We start from the raw sequence: 24,379 nt of genomic DNA, 5'->3' as shown, positions 1-24,379 counted from the left end.
ACGTTATGTTAAGTAGTTAATTGAATTTAATGTATCTCTTTGTAACAGTTGTTGTAGGATTCAATATCTCTTTGTAACGTAGAAGTCATTATCTCTTTGTAATGTGTACATTTAATTAGTATGCCATTATCTCTTTGTAACAGCAAGTAAGATTCAATTTTATTTAAGCTAATGAAAGCCCAATCAGATGGGTATGTAAGGAAATTATTTTTATCCATGTGTCAACTTTCCCGGAGTCTATGCACATTCTATAAAAACATCCCCATTATTCTATCTACTCTCAGAGGTCCTGTGTACAGAGAAGTGATGGCCACCATCTCTTTCTTTGCTTCACTTTTCTTATCAACTTTCTTGCTTCATTTGTGCTTGTTCTATGGGGTGGGTGCCGGCGATCCGGCTATTGGGTCCAATAGGGAAGCATTGGAAATTATTATAGGCGGCGGTGGTGGTAGCAACTATCCTGCTCCTCCTCCTGAAAATGAAAACTGTCCTCCTCCCCCTCCTGAACCTGAATGTCCCCCACCTCCATCGCCACCTCCACCTCCCCCTCCTGAACCTGAATGTCCCCCACCTCCGCCGCCTCCACCTCCGCCGCCCCTATCTCGACTTCAATTAGTCTACCCCGTACTTACACGTTTCAGAAACCTAGTCAAGCATGACCCATTTAATAAATTGGCCTCATGGGATCGCAAAGATAAAGACGTATGCAAATTCAACGGCTTAACCTGCGCCACTGTTCCGAAGTACAACCAAAGAGCACTTGCTGCGGTGGACTTCAACGGCTTTCACTTAGGTGGTAGTAAGGACGGCCTCCTTCTCTCAAAGTTCGTTGAAATGTTACCGGACATAACCGTGTTCCACGCGAACTCCAACAATTTCACCGGTGGCATCCCCAGGGATATCTCAAAGCTTCCATACTTCTACGAGCTAGATCTTAGCAACAACAAGTTGGAAGGGCAGTTCCCGATGGAAGTTCTTCGTGCCAAACAGCTCACCTTCTTGGACCTCCGGTTTAACAATCTTCAAGGCACGGTTCCACCCCAAGTGTTCTTGCTAGACGTGGACGTAATCTTTATCAACAACAACAATTTTTACCAGAATCTTCCTTATAATCTTGGCTCTACGCCAGCCCTTTATCTCACTTTTGCCAACAACAAGTTCACAGGGCCAATCCCGCCAAGCATTGGCAACGCCAAGGACACCCTCATTGAGGTGCTCTTCTTGAACAACAAGCTTACAGGGTGCTTGCCATTTGAGATTGGGTACCTGGAACACGCCACCGTTTTCGACGTGAGCATCAATCAATTGACGGGTCCAATACCCCACTCATTTCAGTGCCTGTCTAAAATAGAGGTGCTTAACCTGGCTGAGAACCAGTTCTATGGGTCGGTCCCGGATGAAATCTGCAAGCTGCCTAACCTGGGTGTCTTCAATTTATCAAACAACTTCTTCACCGAGGTGGGCCCTGAATGCAGAAAATTGATCCAAAAAAATTATCTTGATGTCAAACAGAATTGCATTATAGACCATCCATGTCAGAAATCAAAACGTGAATGTGCTGCATTTTTCTCCAAGATGTGGAACCACCGCTGCAACGAGAAGAACATGAATTACATTCCTTGTAAGAATAAGTATTATTCAGATCCTCTTGATTCGTCCTATCATCAACCAGTGACGGTTCCAGCACCTTCACCACTTTCCTATGGCGCTCTTAAACCGCATAGGCCGTGATTTTCGAGCTTTAATGGGGGGAGGCCTTTTGTAATATTACATTTACATATTTCTGTTCTCTGTATATATATTGACTAAAAGTCATGAATAAGGCAGTGTGTTCTAATTTGGCATCTCCATCAGATGCCAATTCTTATAGTGTAGTGCTGAAGATTGTTGGCTCCCTGCTAAACTGTATTCATCAGATAGCGTTCATAAATCATAATGTTGTCTAAGTCATTACTGTTCCCTTGCTTATGCTTATGCTTATGATGATGATCATTCTTTGTGCCAATAATTGGTTGAATGGCGCCACATTTCCAGGATCAATAGCAGTCGGAGAAACTAGTTTGGCTCCATTTTCATTTTCACTTTTTGGTGTCAAATATTATGTTAAAAGGGCATTCTCTCTGCAGGGAAACTTAAATTTTAAGACAATTAAGAAACAGAGCAGGAAAATAGTGGATAAAAATGACTTGCTTTTCTTCATTCAATAAACCAATTAAAATCGATTCCAACGTAGAATTAGACTCCTACAATCAAGGAACAATATAAGGAAAACTAACATCATGGACCCATTAATCGGCTAGAACTTCTAAACTAAAGGACTCAACAAGCAGGTTTGTGTTTGTGGGACCTGTTATTCGGTCCGTCAAAGACTCGAACAGCTAGTGCGCAATAAAGGAAACATCAACTCAAGTACGAGACAGAAACTAGCTAGCTAGGACCACTCACGCGTATAAGTGAACCAATAATAAATTAATCAAAATAAAAAAGATAAGATTAGGATTCTATGGATAACCTCAAACTAATGTTAGGTTAAAATTTCCCAGACACCCAGACCAAGCATTTTGCGTAAAGCGCGTTAAGCAAAAAAAGGTTGTATTGACACCATATGTTTTTTTTCTTTTTTTTCCAAGTGAAAAAGGTTGGAGGAGGAGACTAATTGTGACTATTTTACTTAAACATGACCATAATCATTTTTTTTTTTTCAAGCAAACTGCAAGTCCTCCAATTGTGTGGTTTTGAGGACCTCCCTGGATAGGTAATTTTCAAAAAGTTGAAAGGCCCTAAACATGGAACGGTACAGAAGTAACAACAACAACAACGGTAACGATAGTAATACTATTAGTAATAAGAATATAACAACATCAACATCAACATCAATAATAATGATAGCTTCTCATAACAGAGTAAAAGAGAAAAGTCCAGCTGACCTGTATACCTGGGAAAACTGCATTGTTGATGGCAGATTCTAAATCAACTCCGAGAACAGTATCCTTCTTGAAGAAGATCAAGCCACCTCTAGGACCTCTTAAAGACTGGAGAAAAATGTCTAAATTTATCAGGTCACGTTTGTGCACATTACAAGAAAGATAGTACAAGATTTTCAGAAGAATGATGATATTTTATCAGCACTCTCAGATCAAAATCCAGTTGTCACTTAATTACACCAAAAGTAAGGAAACCAAAACCAAAGAACTGAATTGGAGCGTATAGTAAAATTGGAAGAATGTGACACATACCTTGTGTGTTGCTGTGGTCACAATATCACAATACTCGAAAGGATTAGCAACAACAGATGCAGCAACAAGTCCGCTAATGTGAGCCATATCCATCATGAGAAAAGCACCAACAGCATCGGCAATCTGCAATATCAAACAGGTCAGTTACCAACCCAAGACAGATATTATTGGAAAACAAGCGTAACAACCTAAAACCCTTACCTTCCTCATGCAATGACAGTCAAAATCTCGAGGATAAGCACTAGCACCGGCAATAATGAGTTTTGGTCGAAAAAGAGTAGCAGTTTTTTCAAGCATGTCATAATCAACATGACCAGTTTCATATTTAAACAAAGTTGGAATTAACCTCCCGGTCAATGAATCAGTCATTCTATCCTTAACAAGTTTGAGAACAGAATTGCAACACCTGCAGATTCGTCAAGTCGATAAGGCATAGACTCAAAATAAATTGATGTGCCCGATACCCGTCTTTTAGGAGTCATGAATCCATGAGACAAATGCCCCCCATGGGGTAAGTCCAAACCCTAAGTTACTAGTAGAGATATGTAAATCCATGTATCCCAAGAGAGCGAATTCTAACAACAAAAGCTAAAGTGAAGTGAGGATAACAATTTACCATTAACCTGTCATGAGGCTTTAATATCGCCGTATAAACCTCAAAGTTAGCAGGAGAACAAGATAACGGCTGAACATCAACACCCCACTTCTTTCCATCTACTTGAAATGCTTCCAAAGCCCTTTGTTGACACAGTGTCTCAAGCTCATCTATGTACTCATTGCCACCATAGTACCTGAGTTATACAGTAAAACTATTAGCAAAAAAAATAAAAAACACTCAAACAAACACACACAAAATGTAACCTCCTCCCTTAAATGAACAAAATATACCTTTTACCTGGTAGTCCTTCAGAATACTTGTTTGTCAGGCATGAGCCAACTGCTTCCATCACTGCTCGAGACGTAAAATTCTCTGAGGCAATAAGCTCAAGGCTTTTGAACTGCCTCTCCTTCTCCTTGTCAATTATTGAACGGACTTCAGGATCAGCTTCACTCAAGCCATGGTCTACAAAGTTGCTTCCATTACCTATATTTCATAACATGCAATTCCACGCAAAACAGTCAGCCTTGACTAAATCCTGCTAATCAATGGTGTGCTATTAATTATCAACAGTAAGGATTGATTTTTTCATATGCTTCTGATTAACAGAATGCACTATATGTGAATAAAGCACAAATTTTATCAGAAATTATTATTTACACCTATCATTAGATAGTCAGTAGGAACCTCAAGAGATGAATGAGTATGCCAATGGAATCAGATCCTTGTAAGAAAATAACAGTCATTCTTGCCTATGCTAAAAACAGGTGCTCAACAAGTACAAAATTAGTATATATAAAATTTCCAAAAGGATGACAGAACCCAATTGAAGAAAAACTATAAGAATAAAAACACCTATCCTTATCTAGTCAGATCAGATAGAGATGCAAGAAGTAGAACAAAGCTCAGTTTCTAACTTAAGATGGCCGGTAATACCGGCAACCTGATGTCATCAAGATAAAACTTAACATCACACTATAGTTATAAAGACAGTATGTCAACACCAATCTACTTTTGACAAATTTATGCTTCTCCTAACATCGACATTTATAGTGAGTCCTTCTATCAGTTGATCGTTAGTTGACTTAACGAAAGTCTACGTGAACCAATCAAATATTGACACGTGGCACCTACTTAATTTTTTTTTTTAAAGAAAAAAATGAAAAAAAGAAAAAAAAATTGGGGGTGGCTTTGGTGCCTAGGGGGTGGCTGAAACCACCCTTGGCCACCCCCATGGAGCCTAGGGGTTGCCGAAACCACCCCCAACCACCATTGGTTTCCCAAGAAGGCCAAAATTTTAAGGTTTCTTAAACATAATTACATATTGCTAATTATAGAAAGAAATAAAAGATACAATACCCAAAGAGTAAAGGCACGTACGTTGGGAAGGAGATTAAGAAATGTCAATTAAAAAAATAGAAAAAAAGATTGCAGAATCTCTCAATTAACAGATGAATCATATATAGTCTCGTTTTGCTGCAAATACACTTCCTTTTCTTTTTCTTCTTCTTCTTCTTCTTCTAAAATTTCCTTAATATTTTTTTTCTTTTTCAAATCATTTGTTTTGGATTCTTCATGAAGTTTTTTCACAGACTGAATATACCCAATTACTTGCCAGTTACAATTAGCTAGGTGCATGTCTGCTAGCTAGTGAACAAACTTTCATATCAAGTTGATCAATATGAAACAAAAATCACATGGTTTGCAGATGTTGATTGCGGATGATAGTCACATAGCCTTTGTGTCCTGTTTCCGACTTGACCTAAAGGGTATGGCATTTTGGAATGGAACGAAAACATTTTTCCCACTGAGTGGAGAAGGATCACTACGTACATCGATGTAGATAATATCTTATATATATTGTCGTTTGTCACCATCACAATTTGGGCCTCATAATTCCATCAACTTTTCCCTACAGACTACAACCAAAGAGAAACAAGTGTACACATGCACATGGTGTATTTCTGTTCTTTTTCAAGAGAATCGTAAAGTCGATCCTTTTCTGTGCCAATAATTTGCTGCATGGCGACACATTTCCACTTCAATAACTGCTGGAAATATATGCACGCCTCTTCTTAAGGAGGCGTTTAGCGTTCATGTGAGCCACCTCCAACAACTCAAAACACTCACACACAATATACAAAAAGGAAAGTACATTTTTTTTTTTTTATCATAAATTTATTGTAGAGTCTGCTACCTCCAATTTCAGGCACAAAGACAGAAGAAGGTGGCCTCCCTGTAACCAAACCTCCTTCAATACAAGAACACCTACAGGCTTTCATCGAATTGACTTTTACATGTTGCGGAAATCCAACAACACTGGACCCTTTTGGAATAAAATTTGATCCCTTGGTCCAAATAGGCTGTTGAACCGAACCTCTCACTGCAGCTCCACTACAAGCCTGCATCTTGGCGTCGAATACTAGACTTCACACCCTTCCTACACCTTACAAATAAAAGAATGAGCATAAAACTCAACCCAATGCATATTAATTTGCTGCCATATTGAACAACTACAAATATGCATTAAAAGGTCATATACAATCATCGATTGAAAGCCAAAAACAAAACTAGGAACCAAAACAATCATATTTTACATAAAAAATAAAATAAAATAAATATTTGTTTAAATATGCATATTCGAGAGAAAAAGTAAAATCATACCGTAGACAATCACAGGATTAAGGCAGACAGGCCTACCTTCGTCAAAAAATTTCTCGGATTCTCGCGTATGAGCTAAACACCAGTTCTTTGAAAAGCAGAGATGCACACTTTTTGACGAAGAAATTTTTTTAAAAAAAAAATCAATGAAAATGAAAATGCCACATCACTACGTAAAGCATTATATAAAATAGAGATGAAAACACCGTAAAACAACTTATATCATCCCACTCCCATGAGGTTTTCACTGTGAAACTATGGCCACCCCTACTTCTCATTAAGACTTTTCCGATTTGATTCCCATATAACTATTCATCCATTCTCTTGAGCAGTGGAACAAACATAAATTGCAAGGCCAAGCAAGGTCAATCAGTGAAAAAATTGGCCCACTAAATTTGCTCTATCAATATCAAACACAATAATTCAGCAAAAATTGCAAAAACAGAGCTTGGGCAGTGGAACAAACCAAACAGACAAATCAATTTTTTTTTTTGCAAAAATCTCACCTTGCTTGAAGGAACAAACCAAACAGACAAAACAATAAGGAATTGCAACCCAAACTACGGCGGCGTTGGGCAGTGGCCGGCGTGCGATGGGTTGTTTAATGTTTATTATTAGGGCTAGAAGATGTTGAACTAAGGTCCAAGTTTATATGAGGTTGGGCCTATAGAACCGTTCTATAGGCCCAAATATAGCCCATTAACAAAGGGACATCCTCTTTCCTGTCCGAAAAGAAGCTTAAATTCTTTTTTGGTTCAATCCCTAAAAATGAATTGATATTGAAATAGGCAATAGGTCGCGATTTATCACGAAATGAATTCCAAAATGTGATATTAATTGTAACAAAAATAGTTAACCTAAATTTTATGAACCACCAAGGCTTACACATAAATCCCCAAGGGGTAACTCAGTCGGTTGTGGATCACGTTTCATGAAGCGGAGGTCATTAGTTCGAATTCCCTTCTCCATTCCCTTGTGTGGACATGTCAAAAAAAAAAAAAACAAATTACATATATCATATGAGTATTGTATAAAAAATAGGTTTTTTTTTTTTTTATCAATTATTTTTTTTATAAGAACATTCTATATTTCTATTACATAAAAAGGGGTTACCTAAAAAAAAAAAAAAAGTGCCGAAATTGTAAACATAAAATAGGCAATAGGTCCAACAATCCCAATAAACCATAAAAGATTTGGACCTCTATAGCTTAGGCAAAAGCCAAGAAATTGTCAGCATAAAGTGGCTAAAACACTAAAATGGAGGATACGGACAAGGGCATAATCGTCTTGACTCTTGAGACCCTTCAATACTACCTAGACCCCAAAAAGGGACATAGATAGGGATATGACCTTCGTAATATCCTTTAACTCTACCAGTACTTTTGTTAGGTAACAACAACCATCAAGAAGAGGTTGAGGGAGGGGAGGGGGGGGATTGCTGAACACAGAACATGATATGTCATTAAGGATAACAAACCCATAAACCCGGGTAGAAACAAACCCACAAATGAAAAAACAAAAAATACAAAGCAAACAACATAAACGTAACAAAGACTACAAAAATACAAAAAAAATAACATAAATAAAAATCTAAGCCCAACAACAAAAAATAGAACATATGCAAAGGCGAAGAGGGAGATACAACACATGAAAGCCTTGAGGAGGCGCGTGGATGCCACGATGAGCTAAAGCCAATGGCTAAGGCCTCATAAGAGATATATTGGGCTAAAAAAAAATCTAGCCATAAAGACATTAATTGAAGGTAGCATCAAGAGAGGGAGGACGAGGGTAAAGAGAGGGGATCGAGGTCCTCAAATTGGTTTCCTCCTGTGGTGCAAGAGAGAAGAGGGGGAGGTTTAACCTAGGTGTTAGAGACTTATGGTCTGTTTATAAAAAAAAAATATGTAGTTAACATCAATAAAATGATCTTTCCTCTCAAGATTATTGATCAATATCAGGTTGACACATATACATATCAGTCTTTGCAAGTACATATAAGAAAAAATAGGATCAAGATTCCGTGCAATGATATTGTACTATCGTATGTGCAATAGCAAACCTCATTCGCGACAACATCAGGCCCTACCCTATTCGAGCAATTGTCCGAGCAACTAGATAGGTGCTTGAACCTCTTGCCCAAAATGATGCCCGACCTCTTGTCAGAACAAAATAGGGACCCAATACTCTTTCACACGAAGCTATTCATTGCTGATGCAAATTGCCAAACTCATTGCCTCATTGGAGGGGACCCTCCTAAAAAGCAAGTAGCCCAAGAAATGCCCTGCAAGCACACATACAGAGAAAGCAAACCTTATAAATTATTGATGTCCGACACTCCCTGACAGCTTGTTGTACATGATTGAGGTTTGACAATGTTCACTAAAGACCAAACTTGTGCAAGTAATACTGCTTTGCCATGATACTTCAACTAATTTGGTTTACCACGAAGGCAAAATTTTAAGGTTCCTCCCACTATTCTCCCAGGCAATAGTGGGAGAATTATACACCAAATTTTTTGGAAATTTTGGCCATTTATTTTCAGCTAACATCCACCAATCACTTATATAAAATAATAAAATATTATTTTTTTAAAAAAATAAATATAAAATAAAATAAATTATTAAAAATATATAGGTGGTTCGGGCACCCCATTTTTCCATAAGGGGTGGCCGGCCACCCCATCTCAACCTTGGGGGTGGCCATGGGGTGGCTCCGACCACCCCCAAACAGTCAGAGTAGCGGGCCATCTCAGCTTCCCTCTTGGTGCATGTCGGCAACTGGCCTGACCTCTCCAACTGTTTTCCCAATTATCTGCTCAGCTGAAAAAATCAGACAAACCATGAAAAAGATATTTGTAATTAAGAAATATAGAAAAAATCCCAGATGAGTACGCAAGTACGTACCTCTTTGCTCATCAAGGTTTTGGCGATGATTCTGTGAACAAAACCCATAATTTAATTAAGAAGGTGTTAACTGTTAACACAGAGAAAAAGCACATAAATAAACAAAAATTAGGACGCGAATGCCAGAGATTATACCCAAGAACATGCCCACCACCGCGGTGGACCTACTGAGAAACTAAGCAAACCCTTTGGAATCTGGATTTAGCAATCATCTTCTTCTCCTGCATCTCTCTCTAATCTCTATTGGTCTACTTGTTCAGTTAAATATGATTAAGATTCAGAGAATTATTTGTTGAGATTTTTCAAGTCTGTTTGGGGTGGCTTCGGGCACCCCTTAGGCCCCAGGGGGTGGTTCGGCTACCTCCTTCCGGCCCTTGGGAGTGGCTTCGGCCACCCCAAGGCTGAGCTGGGGTGGCCGGCCACCTCCTATGGAGAAAATGGGGGTAGCGGAACCACCCCATATATTTTTTATAATTTAATTTATTTTATATTATATTTTAAAAAATAATAATATTTTTTTTTATTTTGTATTAAATGAGACATATGGTAGATTGGTAGCTGTTGGATGAAAATAAATAGCCATGATTTCAACAAAAATTGGTGGACAATTCTCAATAGGTTGGGGATCTCAATCCGCTTTTCCATCATACTTTGAACTAATTTGGTTTCCCAAGAAGGCCAAAATTTTAAGGTTTCTTAAACGTAATTACATATTCCTAATTATAGAAAGAAATAAAAGATACAATACCCAAAGAGTAAAGGCACGTACGTTGGGAAGGAGATTAAGAAATGTGGATTAAAAAAATAGAAAAAAAGATTGCAGAATCTCTCAATTAACAGATGAATCATATATAGTCTCTCGTTTTGCTGCAAATACATTTCCTTTTCTTGTTCTTCTTCTTCTAAAATTTCCTTAATAGTTTTTTTCTTTTTCAAATCATTTGTTTTGGATTCTTCATGAAGTTTTTTCACAGACTGAATATACCCAATTACTTGCCAGTTACAACTTACAATTAGCTACGTGCATGTCTGCTAGCTAGTGAACAAACTTTCATATCAAGTTGATCAATATGAAACAAAAATCACATGGTTTGCAGATGTTGTTGTGGATGATAGTCACATAGCCTTTGTGTCCTGTTTCCGACTTGACCTAAAGAGTATGGCATTTTTGGAATGGAACGAAAACATTAATTCCACTGAGTGGAGAAGGATCACTACGTACATCGATGTAGATAATATCTTATATATATTGTCGTTTGTCACCATCACAACTTTTCCCTACAGACTACAACCAAAGAGAAACACGTGTACACACATGGTGTATTTCTGTTCTTTTTCCAGAGAATCGTAAAGTTGATCCTTTTCTGTGCCAATAATTTGCTGCATGGCGACACATTTCCACTTCAATGACTTGCTGGAAATATATGCACGACAAGTTATACAACATGTGCAAACAAATTTGGCTCCGGCCAATTTCAACTTAAGCTGCCAAATAAACTAATTAAAAACACAGTATATATACAGATTTGACACCTTCCTGATCATCATCATTGTACGGATAAATTATCATTTCATGACGTGTAAAGCTGGAAATTCATTTACTTTGCGAGTTTTGTTTCTGCATAATAATAGATATGTGGGAAAATTGCACTTTACTATTTTTAAATTTGAAACGTTTTTTAATTCGATCTTTAATGTTTCAATTTTTGTAAAACACCTTCTAAACTTCAATTTTTTTTTTTTTTTTTCAATTTGACCAATGTTATCCTAAAGTTCCATATTATTCCTAATTTTTTTATTTATTATTTTTTTAAAAAAAAATAAAAAAAATAAAATTTGAAGGTACAAAAATGGCCAAATGGCCAAAGGAGGGGCTACGACCACCTTTTTTTTAAAATTTTTTATTAAAAAAAAAATAGGCACAATATGAAAATTTTAAGAAAACATTGGTCGAATTAAAAAAAAAAAAAATTATAAGTTTAAGAGGTGTATTGCAAAAAATTAAAATATTATAAGTCAAATTGAAAACCGTCCCAAAATTTGAATCATAAAGTGTACTTTTTCATACAAAAAGATTGATTGGATTCTTAGCGATGATCATTTTTATCAGCGGCTGTGATGAAGCCAATTTGGTTGATTCATTGTACAGCGGACCATTCCTCCGTGCTTCCATCAGCACCATAGGTTATCTCAGGATCCTTCTTTCACCTAATAACTTGAAGCCTTCAAATTTTTCCACATTCTTTATAGAAAGTAGGTACCATGATTACATTGTCGCGGAGACCTTTAAGCCAATTCCCTGGATTGGCTGCAACACTTCAAAATTATTACCAACTAATGATTGAGTAAATAATTAAATTTAGAAAAAAAATATATATATATTTTAGTTCCTAAATTATTACTTTTTTTGGGCCTCTAAATTATTAAGAATGACACTTGAACTATAAATTTTTGACAAAAAAGTTCATTAGGACTTCGTAAATACTAATTTCTTTTTGTTTTTTTTTTTTTAAAAAAAATAAACTAAAATAATTAATAAGTTAAAAATCAAAATAAAACTAAATTAAAAATAAAAATAAGGAGAAATTTCACTGAAGACCCACGAACTTTCACCCGTCTTGAAATACTTCCCATAAACTTTAAAATCTCTCAATTTAGTCTTTTAAACTTTCAATTGCTCTCAATTTAGACCCCCCCGTCAATTTTAGCCGTTAAAAATACAAAAAACACCAAAATATCCCTATTTTTGTTTTTTTTTAAAATAAAAAAACGTTTTGGGAGTTGAAATTTTATACAAAAGTCAAGGGTATAAACGTCATGCAACATTTAAAATCTGATGGAGGGGTCCAAGTTGAGAGCAATTAAAAGTTCAAGGGACTAAATTGAGAGATTTTGAAGTTTAGGGGGTTTATCAAATCGAATAGAAGTTCAGGAGTCTTCAGTGAAGTTTCTCCTAAAAACAAAAACAAAAACTTAAAAAGTGAGGAGGGTTCGGCCGCCCTCTTCTAAAATTTATGATGGTGGCTCGGCCACTCTCAAAACCAAAATTGGGGGTTCGTGCGGGTGATTCGGCCACCCCAAAAGCAAAAGTGGATGCAAACCACCCCTATGTTTTTATTTAATAATAATAAAGGGCATTTTTTTTTTTTGTATATTTTTAACATTTTTAATTTAAATTAATGTGTTTAATTACTGATGCAAAAATTGAATTAGATGGAATGTCGATCTCATGCCCTCTTATTTATTTGTCTCATTGAATGGCGCTTGTTAACAATTGCACTGTATTGATTTTTTTTTTTTTTTTAAATAAAAATAAAAATAAAAAGGAAGAAGAATCTCTAGGTCGATGATGATTGATGGGATTGGCTAAAGCATCCAACCCCCAAGTCTCCCCAAAGTCTTTTTTAATTAATATTATTATTATAATTATGAGCTGTCTTCCCAAATGGCCAAATTAAGCCAATTCCAAGTATATATGTCTCTTTGCGAAAAAGTGGTTTGTCTGCCCTTTATCTGTTCAATCAAGTGCAGCCAATGGCTCAAGGGGGACTTGCCCTTTCCTGGATAATCTCATCTCTTTCTTTTAAGCATAAAAAATTTCTTGGTGTATAATATATATATATATATTATCTTTTCTCTTCTTTTGGGCATCAAATTTTCCTTGTATACCAAACTTAAAAAATTTTACTTCTACAAGTTTACATTATATTCATGTATGTTGGTGGCAAGGTTTATAAAATAATAGAATTGTAAAATTATTATTTTGGATGGATAATAATGACATATAATATTTCTAATAAGAAGAGAAATTACCTACAAAGACTCGCCCATGTACACTTTAAACTCTAGGGGTCTTATTAATTATATCATAGATCAAGTAGTCTTTAATTCTACACATATTTGTTCAAATGTTGCAAAGCACTCTTATGTATGTAGACAAATATTTGTAAGTTACCATAAGAATTAAATAACAAAATTGTAAAAAAAGAAAAAGAAAACCACAAATTAATGTAAACTTGCTAACATTTTTGTAATAGATTTAATTGATATGAAAAAGAAAAAGAAAACCACAAATTAAGGTTTAAAAATTAAGGGGTGGCCGGCCACCCCAATCGGGCCTGGGGGTGGCTTCGGCCGCCCCTTAATTTTTAATTTTTTTTTTTAATTTTAATTTAATTTTATTATTATTATTATTTTTTAACTTGAGATGTATGCATTTTAAGGAAAAAAAGAAAAAAAAGAAAAAAAAAGACCAGAATGGTTGAATTACAACAATTTAGAAGTTTGAAAGGGTAAAATGTCACTTTTTAAATATTGAGGTTAAAAGTGTAAATGAGTAGATAATTCAGTGGGGTAAAAAAATGTATTTTCCCCAATTTTGAACTATTTTGGCTAACAATATGAGTGCATAATATTTCATAATGAAATTGTAACAATAAATTAATAAAAATAATGATTTTTTGTTAAAATACACCAACATGATCATTTTAATCTAAAGTGCGAGGAATCAGTGACGATCGAACAGAGAGCTGCAAGAACATGTCTTCTTCCGAAAGTGAGAGGGCAGCAACTTCCAAACCGGACAAGGATTTACCGAATTGTCATCTGTAGAGGCATGTGAGGGGGGAGACCTCAGACTTTTCTTCCCGGAGTCTACGCACATTCTATAAAAACATCCCCATTATTCTATCTACTCTCAGAGGTCCTGTGTACAGAGAAGTGATGGCCACCATCTCTTTTTTTGCTTCACTTTTCTTATCAACTTTCTTGCTTCATTTGTGCTTGCTCTATGGGGTGGGTGCCGGCGATCCGGCTATTGGGTCCAATAGGGAAGCATTGGAAATTATTATAGGCGGCGGTGGTGGTAGCAACTACCCTGCTTCTCCTCCTGAATATGAAAACTGTCCTCCTCCCCCTCCTGAACCTGAATGTCCCCCACCTCCATCGCCACCTCCATCTCCGCCGCCCCCATCTCCACCGCCCCCATCTCCACCGCCTCCATCTCCGCCGCCCCCATCTCCACCGCCTCCACCTCCACCGCCTCCATCTCCGCCGCCTCCATCTCCTCCGCCTCCACCTCGACTTAAATTAGTCTACCCTGTACTTCAAAGTTTCAGAAAACTAGTCAAGTATGACCCATTTAATAAATTGGCCTCATGGGATCGCAAAGATCAAAACGTATGCAAATTCAAGGGCTTAACCTGCGCCACTGTTCCGAAGTACAATCAAAGAGCACTTGCTGCGGTGGACTTCAACGGCTTTCACTTAAGTGGTGGTAAGGACGGCCTCCTTCTCTCTGGGTTCATTGAAATGTTACCGGACATAACCGTGTTCCACGCGAACTCCAACAATTTCACCGGTTGCATCCCCAGGGAAATCTCAAAGCTTCCATACTTCTACGAGCTAGATCTTAGCAACAACAAGTTGGAAGGGCAGTTCCCGATGGAAGTTCTTGGTGCCAAACAGCTCACCTTCTTGGACCTCCGGTTTAACAATCTTCAAGGCACGGTTCCACCCCAAGTGTTCTTGCTAGACGTGGACGTAATCTTCATCAACAACAACAATTTTTACCAGAATCTTCCTTATAATCTTGGCTCTACGCCAGCCCTTTATCTCACTTTTGCCAACAACAAGTTCACAGGGCCAATCCCGCCAAGCATTGGCAACGCCAAGGACACCCTCATTGAGGTGCTCTTCTTGAACAACAAGCTTACAGGGTGCTTGCCATTTGAGATTGGGAAACTGAAATTGGCAACTGTTTTTGATGTGAGCATCAATCAATTGACGGGTCCAATACCCCACTCATTTCAGTGCCTGTCTAAAATAGAGGTGCTTAACCTGTCTCGGAACGAGTTCTATGGGTCGGTCCCGGATGAAATCTGCAAGCTGCCTAACCTGGGTGCCTTCGATTTATCAAACAACTTCTTCACCGAGGTGGGCCCTGAATGCAGAAAATTGATCAAGAAAAATTATCTTGATGTCAAACAGAATTGCATTATAGACCTTCCATATCAGAAATCAAAACATGAATGTGCTGCATTTTTCTCCAAGATGTGGAACCACCGCTGCAACGAGAACAACATGAATTACATTCCTTGTAAGAAAAAGTATTATTCAGATCCTCTTGATTCGTCCTATCATCAACCGGCGACGGTTCCAGCACCTTCACCACTTTCCTATGGCGCTCTTAAACCGCATAGGCCGTGATTTTCGAGCTCTAATGGGGGGAGGCCTTTCGTAATATTACATTTACATATTTCTGTTCTCTTTATATATATTGACTAAAAGTCATGAATAAGGCAGTGTGTTCTAATTTGGCATCTCCATCAGATGCCAATTCTTTTAGTGTAGTGCTGAAGATTGTTGGGTCCCTGCTAAACTGTATTCATCAGGTAGCGTTCATAAATCATAATGTTGTCTAAGTCATTACTGTTCCTTTGCTTATGCTTATGTTTATGATGATGATCATTCTTTGTGCCAATAATTGGTTGAATGGCGCCACATTTCCAGGATCAATAGCAGTCGGAGAAACTAATTTGGCTCCATTTTCATTTTCACTTGTTTTTTTGTGTCAAATATGTTAAAAGGGTATTCTCTCTGCAGAGAAACTTAAATTTTAAGACAATTAAGAAACAGAGCAGGAAAATAGTGGATAAAAATGACTTGCTTTTCTTCATTCAATAAACCAATTAAAATCGATTCCAACGTAGAATTAGACTCCTACAATCAAGGAACAATATAAGGAAAACTAACATCATGGACCCATTAATCGGCTAGAACTTCTAAACTAAAGGACTCAACAAGCAGGTTTGTGTTTGTGGGACCTGTTATTCGGTCCGTCAAAGACTCGAACAGCTAGTGCGCAATAAAGGAAACATCAACTCAAGTACGAGACAGAAACTAGCTAGCTAGGACCACTCACGCGTATAAGTGAACCAATAATAAATTAATCAAAATAAAAAACGATACGATTAGGATTCTATGGATAACCTCAACTAATGTTGGGGTAAAATTTCCCAAACACCCAGACGAAGCATTTTTCGTAAAGCGCGTTTAGCGAAAAAGGTTGTATGGGCACCATATGTTTTTTTTTTTTAGGCTAAAAGTGTTAGAGAGGGAGATCCATTATAGCTATTTTATTTGAGCGTGACCATAATAACACTAACATGTGGAAGACTACTCAGGAGGGACCTAGACATATGAACATGAAAAGTTAGCTTTATTAGTGATACGAGCCCCACACTTTATATAATTATACGAGAAAACTTTAAAGCTGCTCTGAACTTTCACACGTTTTGATATGACTCCCTCAAAGTTTAAAAACGTTCAATTTCACTCCGAACTTCTAATTTGATACAATTACCATCTCCATTAGGATTTGGCGTTAAAATCCTAATATGGAATCTATGAAAAATACCAAAGTACCCTCCATTTATTTTTTTATTAAATTTAATTTGAAATTTAGGGTAAATTTATAATTTTATACAAGTTTTAGGAGGTATAAAGGTTATTTCATCATTTTTACCTTATGTTTTAATGCCCAAGGAAAGAAATTGCATCAAATTAAAAGTTCAAATGGTGAAATTGATAGTTTTTAAACTTTAGGAGATCATGTCAAAACGCGTAAAAGTTTAGAGAGCGTTGTGAAGTTAACCCTAATTATATATATCGCAAGTATCCTGTGTTATGGTTTTTGTTTGGTTGCGTAGGAAAAAAAAAAAAAAAAAGAAGTTTGGCTGATTCAATGCTCAAAACAAGTACCTAAATATAATTTGTGGTTAGGTAGATTTGTACTTAAGATTTAAGTTGTAAAATCTTTAAGAAAATCAAGTACAATAAGATGTGTTCGCAAGTCTGTCTGCAATTAATGTCCAGATGGATTTGCTCGGACACATGTTTGGTCTGAAGTTCTGTTTGCACCTGTCAAGATGTTTTGAAGAAATATAATGCTTCATCCGTTGAAATGTTTAGACCATTACAGGGGTTGTAAGTGTATTTTGCTTGTATTTGAGTCTATTTGCAAGAACTTTTAACAATAATAATATATATAACACATTGCATATATTAGCCTTATGGGTTTAAAGTCAGTAACCTTTGAATTAAGGTTGTTTTATTTTTGAAATAGGAACAATGTGTATTTCTTTAATAGCATCTATCATTCTTCCAATGCTTAACTGTGACTCTGCTTTTACTTTGTTTTGCCTTGAGCACTGTTTTTATCCAATCTCAGCTAAACTTTCTAGCTAAGACAATAAAGAATGGTAGGCTCGAACTATAACTTCCACATCTCTACTTATTGACTCAATTCTGATCACAATTTAAGATTAATTGTTATTTTGGATGGATAATAATATATAATATATTTGTATAAATAATAATTTTCTAATAATAAAATTAAGTTCACTAGTGTGCATGATTTTTATACATATAAAAATCATGTACTAGTGATTTAAAATGCTATATATATGATTTAAAAATAGATTTGAGAATAATTTGTTGCATGTTAGAAGATGAATGTTACAATTTCTCTTAGTGTTCTTGTAGGTGGATATTGTTTTCTAAAAACAAATAGAAAAAACTTACTCCATATATTGTACTAATTTCCAATCAGGGGCAGCTGAATTCTCCGTGTAGTAATCGACTGGATGTTCACAGACCAATCTTTTAACAAGGTGATCAATGATTCAGACACCTTGTCATCCACCATAATATTTCTAGAGAACATATCAACAACAAGACGATAACACCCTGCACAGAAAAAGAAAAAAAAAAAAAATATCAATAACAAATAACAAATAACAAAAACAATATTTTTTTAAAAAAAAAAAACGAAAAAAAAGACAAATCTTACCTCTTTTTTAAGTAAATCTTACCTTTTAGACTGCAATGAATGTAACACACCACACACAGTTGCATGCTCTGCTAAAAGTACGAACCTACATACCTGCAAAAAAAACAAAAAAATACCAAGTCATAGAAATGTAGATTACCTTTCTTGTTGTTCGAAGATGAGGTGAAGAGGGATGGTTTCTGAACGGGAGGGATTTGCTATCCGCATCCGGCATCCCAACAACTTTTCAATTGCTCGCTGATAACCGCAGTATCAATCCAACCCTTCATCTCAATTTTTCTAGCGTATCAATCTCGAGTAAATAGCACCCTGCACAAATAAAAATCAATTATAAAATAACAAATACAAAAAAATTAAAAAAAAAATTAAAAAATTAAAAGAAATCACACCATCCAGGATTGGTAGAAGGGTATCGACGAATCCATATATGGTGGCAGACTTGCTACCTCACAAAGATAAAGCAGTTACTTGTTTTTGACTGTGGTTGCTAATTGTGAAAATTAGGGTTTAGGGATAAATTCCGCATGCACATCGAAGTATAACTACTTATTGAACCTTAAATAAAATAGTAATCATAGATAATGTAATATACTACACGGGTAAAGTAAACAAAAAAGGAAACAAATACCCTACTGCATGCAATTACCATAAAAATAGCCCTAAGAACATTCTTACCTTCATTTTTGGTTTCCTGGAGGAGGATGCTCGCTCTCTTTTATGTGGACACACCTGAAATTCGGCCTTCTGCAAGATGTAGATAAGAATCAAGCATATATAATGGATATTATTAAATATGAACTGGTATTAGTCACCATGATAATCTCATATGCAGCATCCATTTCCCAAATGAATCATGACAAGCGTCCTACTTTTAATTAACAAAATTCTGCGTTAATAAAAAATTTAAAAAAAAAAAAAAAAAAAAAAAGCACTTGTTTTCAAGGCATAAAGCCATATGTTATATGAGTAGCTTTTCTACAAAAATTATTTGATGTCCCTCATTCACTTTGACGATTGAATTATTCTATTACTCTTCGTTATTGGAAGTACGTCCTTAACGAAGGTAGGCGCTACAGTCTAATCCTGGGAGGTTGCGTGTCAAAGGATCCGGTCGCACCGAGTTATACACTCCGGAAGGCACGAATTAACTTTTAAGGACAACGCTTTTGCATGATTCTATAGCATTGTGAGATCTTTCCATACTCTACTTTTTATCTCATATATTTTATTTATTTTATTGTTAATTTTCATATTGCAATTATTTTATATTAATGAGAATTTGTGCACCATCCAAAATTATTTCCAACAATTTTAAAGGTTGACTCGTAATGGTTGCACAAATATTTTGTTTATGACTATAACAACAGTATTTAAACTTGTGAAAAGTCAAATACTATAAAAGTTTGTGATATACAATTCGCATACGAGAACGAAGAAATTAATTATTGGGTAGAAAGATTTTGTTGTGAAAAATATGATAATCGATTTGTTTATCATAAAAAGAGCTTAATCTCATGTGTAGATATTGAAAATGAAAATATTTTAATTGAAAGAATTTTCGATTATTTGAACTCAAATTTATGTTAATTTAATTTGTTTGTCAAATAATCTTTTATTGTTGGGTTACTATTCTTACAATAAAAAGAGTTAAGCCTTTTTATTGATTTTTAGAACTTAGCACTTTTTTTTTTGTTATGTTGTGCTAAGCTTGGCTGGAAAACATCCATGTAAATTAATAATAATAACTGTGAGTGATTACTCATTTTGTAATGGAAAAAATACATAGGTATTGCTAATTGTGTGCAGAGAATACCAATTTTCTAAAGATTTTTGCAGGTAAGCACATTGTAAGAAGAAAAGATGTGGTGCGCGTATTGAGTCGATTGGTTCTCACGACACCTAGTTGGTATGTAGTGATGACAATCTATTTTGGAAGCTCTTGGAGTAAAGTCGTTGGCTCCGCTGTGAGTTTTAAACTTTGATTTATAGGTCTTATTTTTTAAGACATAATATACATTTCATTTATTAAAATGAAAAAAAAAAAAAAAAAAAATTGAAGTTATGATGGTGCTCCTTGATTGAATTAAAGCTGGTGCAAAATTTTATAATTACATGAATTTTGTATATGATAAGCAGTGGCTTCTATTGATTCATCTATTTCAAAAAATAAATAGTATCTAGCATTTATGTTAGCTATGTCATGCTAGATTAACATAACCACTTTAAGTCATTTGGTAATTCCTCATATATATCATTTAGCTTTCAAATTTCTCTGACATGATGGTTCAGAATAAAATATATGTATTATTGAGGTTAATTTAATACATGATAAATTTATCATATCATAAGAATGATATTATTCGCGTATTTATTAAAATGAGCCAATAATAGTTGATTATTATTTGGTTGGGCTTGATACTTTGTATATTTATTGGGGCTTTAGTTAAAAAGATTTTATTTTTAAAATCTTGATAGAACTTGAAATATGCAATCCCTATATATATATAATATATAAGGATCATGTTGAAAAATCACAAGTGATGATTAATATTTTTTTAAAAACTATCAATTGACAGAAAAGAAATAAGAGAAAATGGCATATCATACTTGGAGAAAGATGAACTCATAGAAGTCATTTCTTAAAGCATTTGTATGCTATTATTAAAAAAAATTTCTTGCGACTTTTTGGTTTATTCCATTAATATTTAGCATGATAGATTTATACATGTAAATCTTGGCTACATCAAGAGAATAAAGAGAAATTAGAATACTGAATAAATTATGAATGCTATGATTGTCAATTTTTAGGCTATCTACCAAAGTGTGGAGGGAAGCCATTATTTTTTTTTTTTGTCACACTCATAAGCATTGTTTGGAATACCTTGAAGTGTGGGGGTATTTGGCAAATGTTATATTACCCGAGCCTAAAAGGAAGAAACTTGGTTTTAAAACTTATGATTGTAGTTTATTGGTTTTGCATGTAATAGTTCATGCTATAGATTCCTTATTATCAAGAGTGATGTTTTAGATTACAATACTATTATTGAATCTAAAAATGTTATTTTCCTTGAGCATGTGTTTCCTTTGAAAAATGAGGAAAAATTATTTCATGAATTTTTTGTTGTTTCTAATAAATTGTTGATGGTGTGTAAGAATTGAAAATAAGCAAGCGAGCTAGAACGAAAGGAATCTCGGTAATGATTTTATTGCTTATATTATTGATGATGGTCTAATATGTTATGGTGAAGTAATTAAATTTGTTTGATACATTTTTTGGTTAGAAGCTATAAATAATAATTTGGAATAAATTATGTCTAACCATTATTGGGAACTTGTTGAGTTACCTCGTCAGACCAAACCAATTGGTTATAAATAGGTGTTTAAGAAGAAGCTTAAACCGGATGATACAATAGATAAGTTGATGGTAGACTTGGTAGCTAAAAGCTTCAAGTAAATGCAAAATGTTGATTATTTGATACTTATTTTCCGCTTACTAAAATTGCATCTATTGGAATATTATTTGCTATTGTTTATATTTATAAACTTTTACATTAAATGGATGTCAAAATTATTTTCTAAATGATGAAGAGATTTATATGGAGCAGCCCGAGGGACTAGTAATCCCCGGTCAAGAACATAAAGTGGGCAATTGGTGAAATCCTTGTATGGATTAAAGCAAGCTCCTAAACAATGGCGTTTGACAAGGTGATATTGTCTAATTTATATTTGATTAATGGTGCAAGTAAATGCATAGCAAGTTTTATAATGATGAATGTGTCATTATTTGTTTATACATATATTGAAGACTTGCTTAATTTTTTTTTAACTAGCATTGATGTTGTGTATGAAATTAAAATATTTATTGCATCTAATTTTGATATGTAAGACATAGGTAAAGCTAATGTCAAATTGGACATTAAAGTTATTATGGATAATGATTACATTATTTTATCTCATATATATTATGTTGAAAAGATGTTTAAAAGATTTGAGCAATTTTATTATCTACCTATGTCTACACCATATGATTCAAAAATACATTTGGTAAAGAATCATGGTGATCATGGTGTTTTGCAAGAAAAATACGCACAAATCATTGGTAGCTTGATGTTTTGACAAACTGTATATGAATTTATGTTACATATATTGTTAGCAGATTGAGTAAATATACTCATAATCATGGTATTGAGCATTGTGATGCCATCTCTAAATTGTTGAGATTTTTAAAAGGGCACATTTAATTTTGGTTTGTCATATTGTGATTATTCTGCTATATTGAAAGGATATTGTAATGCTAACTACATTTTTTATTCAGATAAGCAAAGCCTACTAATGACTATTATATGTTTACTCTGGTTGGAGGAGCTATCTCTTGAAAGTCCTCAAAAAGACTTGCATAGCAAGGTTTACTATAGAGTCAGAGTTAATTGCCTTGGAGAAGACATGAACTGAAGATGAATGGCTAAAGAACCTATTGATAAATTAATTTGCCTTTATATGCTAATTCAGTTTCATCTGTGTTTTCATTGTGTTGACAGGCTGCCATAGCTCGAGCAAAGAGCAAAGAATTTATAATGAGAAAGTGCACAATATTGAGAGGCAGCTTATTGAGACCGGTATATGTCCATGGACTTTGTGAGGTCATAAAAGAATTCTGCAGATTCTTTGACCATGCCACTAGCAAGAAGGCTAGTGGGAGAAGCATCGAGGGGCATAAGACTGATACCCAAATCATGATACTGTGATTGGAGATCCCATGAATGAGTTTAATGGGAAACGAAATTACAAGTGAAATGAGGTATGGTACTGTCAATTTATGTTTATTAACTATCTTGTTGAGAAGACTAGTGATGAGTCCATCCTTATGGTGTAAGACAGTACAAGATGCAGAGTGATTAAGGATGAGCTTAAAGCTCTTAATGGATCCATAGTCCTTACCTGTTGGGATGGGGTGTTCCCTGCACACACTCTTGATGGATACACCTATATGAGTGTGGATGTGTTATCTCCTATGAGACTTGGGTAGGTCTCTAGAGCGCTCATGAAAGCCATTTTATGGTGTACTAACAAAAGATGCAGAGTAAGTAAGGATGAGTTTAAAACTCTTAATGGGTTCATAATCCCTACTTGTTGGGATGTGATGTTCTCTACACACATTCTTAATGGACGCCACCTATGTGAGTGTGGAGGTGGTGCCGCTTCCTATGAGACTTTGGCAAGTCTCTAGAGCACTCATGAGACCCAAAGGCGCATGACCTGTATAAGGCGCCAACCCATTATAAAACAACCCAATTTTCTTTATTTGATTTGATTTGACTTTTTATTTATTTGATTTGATTTAATTTTTTATTATTATTTTTTTTTTGGAGAAAGTTATGTGGATGATAAGTTTGTTTAACTTGTGGATTTGGTTAAAAGAGTTTAACTCTACCACGATTCATTAAGTTCCTACTTATTTATTTTATATGTGGTTAAAACCTTCGGGTACCACATCGATGTATGCTTCAAATCTTATTTTATTCTAATGTTTGTAACATGCGGGGGATTGTTGTGATATGTGTTACAAACATTAATTTTCTAGCCATTAATTTACTATTACTTATTATATTTTTTACCTTTGGGGTCTTAAACCAGATTTATGATAAAATGAAATTAATTTTAATAGTTTTATGGTTTGACCATTGCTTAGAGGAAAAAGGGCTTTGGCCTTTATTATCAAATGTTTTACGGTTTTTTATTTATTATTTATTTATTTTTATGTTATGACCGTTTAGTCATAAAATACTTTAATGCATTGGTTTTATCTTAATGCTCCTAACCGTTGGTGACTTTGCTTTATTAAAAAAAAAAAAACTCACCAACACTTATATATATATATATATATATTGAGCTACTAAAAAAAAAAAAAAAAAAAACACTTGTTTTCAAGGCATAAAGCCATATGCTATATGAGTAACTTTTCTACAAAAATTATTTGATGTCCCTCATTCACTTTGACGATTGGGTTGTTCTATTACTCTTCGTTATTGGAAGTGCGTCCTTAATGAAGGTAGACACTATAGTCTAATTCTGGGAGGTTGCGTGTCAAAGGATCAGATCGCACTGAGTTATACACTCTGGGAGGCACAAA

At 35.0% G+C, this 24,379-nt stretch overlaps 3 protein-coding genes across 6 annotated transcripts; 2 read left to right on the top strand and 1 right to left on the bottom strand.

Annotated features, from left to right (window-relative positions):
* The first annotated feature begins 306 nt into the window (after window positions 1-306).
* LOC132177223 (uncharacterized protein At4g06744-like) lies at window positions 307-1,361 on the top strand. The gene is made up of 2 exons (XM_059589476.1): window positions 307-1,262; window positions 1,352-1,361. The coding sequence occupies exons 1-2, from the start codon at window positions 307-309 to the stop codon at window positions 1,359-1,361; spliced, it is 966 nt and encodes a 321-aa protein (XP_059445459.1).
* Window positions 1,362-1,364: 3 nt separating this feature from the next.
* Window positions 1,365-7,374, bottom strand: LOC132180061 (serine hydroxymethyltransferase 3, chloroplastic-like). 4 transcript variants are annotated; one of them, XM_059592906.1, is made up of 6 exons: window positions 6,032-7,374; window positions 4,125-4,320; window positions 3,853-4,027; window positions 3,237-3,359; window positions 2,928-3,032; window positions 1,365-1,465 (listed from the first exon to the last, which is right to left on the bottom strand). In XM_059592906.1, the coding sequence occupies exons 1-6, from the start codon at window positions 6,240-6,242 to the stop codon at window positions 1,451-1,453; spliced, it is 825 nt and encodes a 274-aa protein (XP_059448889.1). In that variant the 5' UTR covers window positions 6,243-7,374; the 3' UTR covers window positions 1,365-1,450. The 4 variants fall into 4 exon arrangements, with proteins under 4 accessions (XP_059448889.1, XP_059448888.1, XP_059448891.1 ...); XM_059592905.1 differs by lacking the exon at window positions 1,365-1,465 and adding an exon at window positions 1,747-2,131; XM_059592908.1 differs by lacking the exons at window positions 1,365-1,465; window positions 6,032-7,374 and adding exons at window positions 1,747-2,131; window positions 4,497-4,743.
* A 6,536-nt stretch (window positions 7,375-13,910) lies between these two features.
* On the top strand, window positions 13,911-15,833 carry LOC132178662 (uncharacterized protein At4g06744-like). Its single transcript, XM_059591147.1, has one exon. The coding sequence runs from the start codon at window positions 14,121-14,123 to the stop codon at window positions 15,603-15,605; it is 1,485 nt and encodes a 494-aa protein (XP_059447130.1). The 5' UTR covers window positions 13,911-14,120; the 3' UTR covers window positions 15,606-15,833.
* The last annotated feature ends 8,546 nt before the right edge of the window (window positions 15,834-24,379 follow it).

This window comes from Corylus avellana, chromosome ca4 (genome assembly GCF_901000735.1).
Source record: "Corylus avellana chromosome ca4, CavTom2PMs-1.0".
Taxonomy (NCBI): Eukaryota; Viridiplantae; Streptophyta; class Magnoliopsida; order Fagales; family Betulaceae; genus Corylus; species Corylus avellana.
This window is presented reverse-complemented; position numbering and strand designations above follow the sequence as displayed.